Consider the following 3,427-nt stretch of genomic DNA (forward strand, 5'->3'; position numbering starts at 1 on the left):
GAGACGGTTCCTGGGTCTTACCCAAGCTGTTTCACTGTCTCCCCCCTAATAACCTGGGGGAAAGGAGAGGGAGGCAGGGAGCGGGGTGAGACACAGGGGGAGACAGGAGAGGAAGGACAGAGAGAAGGGTGAGGAGAAGAGAGACAGGGAGAAAGGAGAGAAATAAGGGGAGAAGGGAGAGGGGAGGGAGAGCGAGAGGGAAAACAGAGAAAGAGAGAGAACGGAGAGGAGAGTGGAGAGTGGGAGGCAGGAGAAGAGATGGGGAGATAAGAGATGAGGCACAGAGAGAGGGGTGCTGGGGAAAAGATAGGAGAGAGGAGAGACAAGGAGAGGAGAGAGAGGGGGGGAGACAGTAGAAATGGGGAGAGAGGAGAAACAAGGGGAGAAGGAGTCAGCACTCCTTGCTATTCATTAAATCATTCTTTTAATTCGGTTGCCAGACCTATTCTGCCTCACCTTGGTTCTGTTTATTGTTTCTGAAATAAATCTCACATTTGGTTACAGGAGACAGGATGTAGTTAGAGTGTTTCTACTATTGATGAGGCCATGACAAACATGGCTCCTCAGGCTGTCCTGGTCTGTCAGTCTGTCTGTCTGTCTGTCTGTCTGTCTGCGTTAAGGTGTTAGGGTTCAGGCTGACATCACCAGAGTCCCAGTGCTTCTAATCTCTGCATCCCGATTCCCTCACACTCGATCCACTCTCGGCTGTCTAATCCCGCCTGTCTGCAGACAGGACTGGACAGCATGTGTGCTTCTGCATGAGACATTAGCTTTCAATGCAGCTCTGCCTCCCCACGAAGAGACAAGAGACAAGGCACCTGCCCTCCAAGGGTCAGCCTGGGCAGGGGGCAAGAGGGGCCACTGACAACAGGCGTACTGACCGTTTAAACAGATTAGACACAGAGAACATGTTCTCAGTCCCGAGACAGACTGACCCCCACCACCCCTGGCTACATATATCCCTCCTAATCCCCAGGTAGTTATTTATTTGCTTAGTTTAATCAGGGGGAACCATGGCCTGGTCCTTGGTCTGGGCACAAACTACTTTGGGTCACATCAAACCCTCAGGAAATATCAGCATGTCACCATTAAGCAATCCTTTATAGTGGGACCAAGCTGCAAGATTCTTAGGAAGGGGATGTAACAATAGTGCCTGGTACTGAAGATGTACATGAAACTGACATTGCTAGTTAACTTTATTTATAGTAAGTATAAGATCAATCTTTCATAGATTAATCCATTTTGATAATCACATGTATTCGTTTGAATTTAGATAGGAATTACACCAAGGTTTATGGTTGGAGTGATTAACAATTGTGATGTTTTTTTGTGTAAAATTTCGGTCATTATCTGATTTTTCTAATTAGAGTGAAGTCCTTAAAGCCACGCAGATAAGTAATGAAAACAATCTGCTACATTGGATATAACCGAATCAAGTTGAGCTTTTTAATGCTCGATCTTTCGAAAGGCCAAATCAAAGAACGCACTCAAGTCAGAGGTTTTCAGTTCAGAAAATATATTTAGTTATATATCACATATAAAATACATTGTGGTTTTATGTAAGGACAATAAAGTAAGAAACATCGTTTAAATATAGAGCTATACATCTATTATTAAATATTTATACAAGCAGTAGGTCTCCGCCGATTCAGCTGCGTTCTGTTCAAATGTCCGAGTTCCGTAAACGACTTGTTCTAGCCTAGACCAAACAGATTAGCAGTGATCAAGAGGTCCATCAATATCCACATCAGAGCCGTCAGAGAAGTCGATCTCCTCATCTTCGTCCCCCTCCTCCTGTCCCTGAGAACCGGGGCTCCTCGGAGGGGCCGCCAGCCCAAGCTTCGCCAGCTTCGCCTGCTGCTGCTCCAGGCTCTGCTTCCGCCATTTGATACGGCGGTTCTGAAACCAGACTTTAACCTAGAAAAATGAACAGCAAACAGTTATAAAAGCAGAACACATGAGATACACTTAAGAGCTAAGAAATCTACCAAACTCCGTTAAAATCCCTTAAGTCAGGCCAAATCAACAGTTTAATACACTAATGGGATTCTGCGTACCTGAGCTTCGGTAAGTTGCAACGCGGACGCCAGGAGGAATCTCTCTGATCCGACCATATACTGCTGGCGAGCGAACTCTTTCTCCAACCGGGAAAGTTGTTCGTTGGTGAAGCTCGTGCGCATTCGTTTGGATTTCCCTCCTTTGTGCTTGAATGAGTGAACGCCGACTTTGGACTGAGCTGAATCTGTAAGACAGTTTAATAGTAGTTAAACATTTTTTACTGGGATTGCAGCCTATTTTTCCTTCAATTTAAAAGTCGACTTCAAAACATAATTAAGTCTAAATTACCTTGGGGGTAAAAGGAGCCTCGACAAGACGCCTGGTATGTGAACGGTGGACAGCAGTAGACAGAATACCCTGGCTGTGTGTGCATCACCGTATGCAGCATATTCGGTGTGTAAAGATACTGCGGTATGGGTGAGCACATCTGACCCGCTAGCGGATGAAGCGCGGCTGCTGACTGGTATTTCATTCCGCAGGGAGTGGGACTGGTCCGGCCGGTGATTCTCTCATCGGGCTTAGCAAGCAAAGCGTCAATGGTAAACGATTTCCCAGTGGCAGGTTTTGTCGTTGAGGCGCACTGGGTTCCAGGATACTGTGGATAAGACGATGCGTAATTACGCACAGGATAGCCGTAAGCCCCGGTTGGTCTGTTCAGTACTTGCATGTTGTCCAAGAAAAAAAAAACTACTCGTAGTCTGCGTCCAATTGTAGCAAGAAGAGATGTACTGGCACTCCTGGCGAGGAGTCCCTATTTATACCGCGCCTGGACACTGAGGTGTCAACAGCCCCCCATCGATCCTTTGTCTTTTTAAGTAGCAGATGAGAGAGAAGAGCATCCCGACAACGTATCCAATTAATTGATGGAGTTGTACAAGCTGCGACTGTCAAATACCAGCCCTTTCACAAGACTTGTGAAGAGTTAAAGGGGTGGGGTATCTAGAGATTTAGTGGGCTACAAATTCTTGCATGGATCTTAGCTCCAAATGTAATCATTACCGCTGAGAAAGCCTTGATGTTACCAAATCATCTTATTTGGCTTCTTTAAATCAAAGCTTGCCGACAGATGCTGCAAACAGCGGAACAAACAGCTTCGCCATATGAGGGCGTCTTAAAATTTCAACTCGGAGATTACACTGGATTCCCCTAAATCAAGACACACATTCAAAATTTGATCGGGTTCATTGTTTAATTATCAATTAAAAACATAATTTGAAGAGCTAGTAGGCTACTCATGCTGTTTATGTCAACATGGTTTGAGGTGTTACGTGTTAATGTCTTCGGTAAACTTAATGACGACCAAATCTACAATCTACATTTCTTTAGTTGATGAATATTTGTATTTCGTTTAATTTGTGCCGTTTCGTTC

General features: G+C 45.2%; 1 protein-coding gene across 1 annotated transcript; it reads right to left on the reverse strand.

The window, feature by feature from the left end:
- Positions 1–1,713: 1,713 nt before the first annotated feature.
- On the reverse strand, positions 1,714–2,725 carry noto (notochord homeobox). Its single transcript, XM_047051694.1, has 3 exons — positions 2,347–2,725; positions 2,058–2,242; positions 1,714–1,917 (listed from the first exon to the last, which is right to left on the reverse strand). Exons 1-3 carry the CDS (start codon positions 2,723–2,725, stop codon positions 1,714–1,716), a joined length of 768 nt encoding a protein of 255 aa, XP_046907650.1.
- Between the last annotated feature and the right edge of the window lie 702 nt (positions 2,726–3,427).

This window comes from Hypomesus transpacificus, chromosome 3 (genome assembly GCF_021917145.1).
Source record: "Hypomesus transpacificus isolate Combined female chromosome 3, fHypTra1, whole genome shotgun sequence".
Lineage (NCBI taxonomy): Eukaryota > Metazoa > Chordata > Actinopteri > Osmeriformes > Osmeridae > Hypomesus > Hypomesus transpacificus.

Coding starts and splice junctions, on each gene's coding strand:
- noto (XM_047051694.1), bottom strand. CDS start 2,725: ATGCAAGTACTGAACAGACCAACCGGGGCTTACGGCTATCCTGTGCGT. Junction 2,243..2,346: donor AGGCTCCTTTTACCCCCAAG/GTAATTTAGACT, acceptor ACTGTCTTACAG/ATTCAGCTCAGTCCAAAGTC. Junction 1,918..2,057: donor TGCAACTTACCGAAGCTCAG/GTACGCAGAATC, acceptor TCATTTTTCTAG/GTTAAAGTCTGGTTTCAGAA.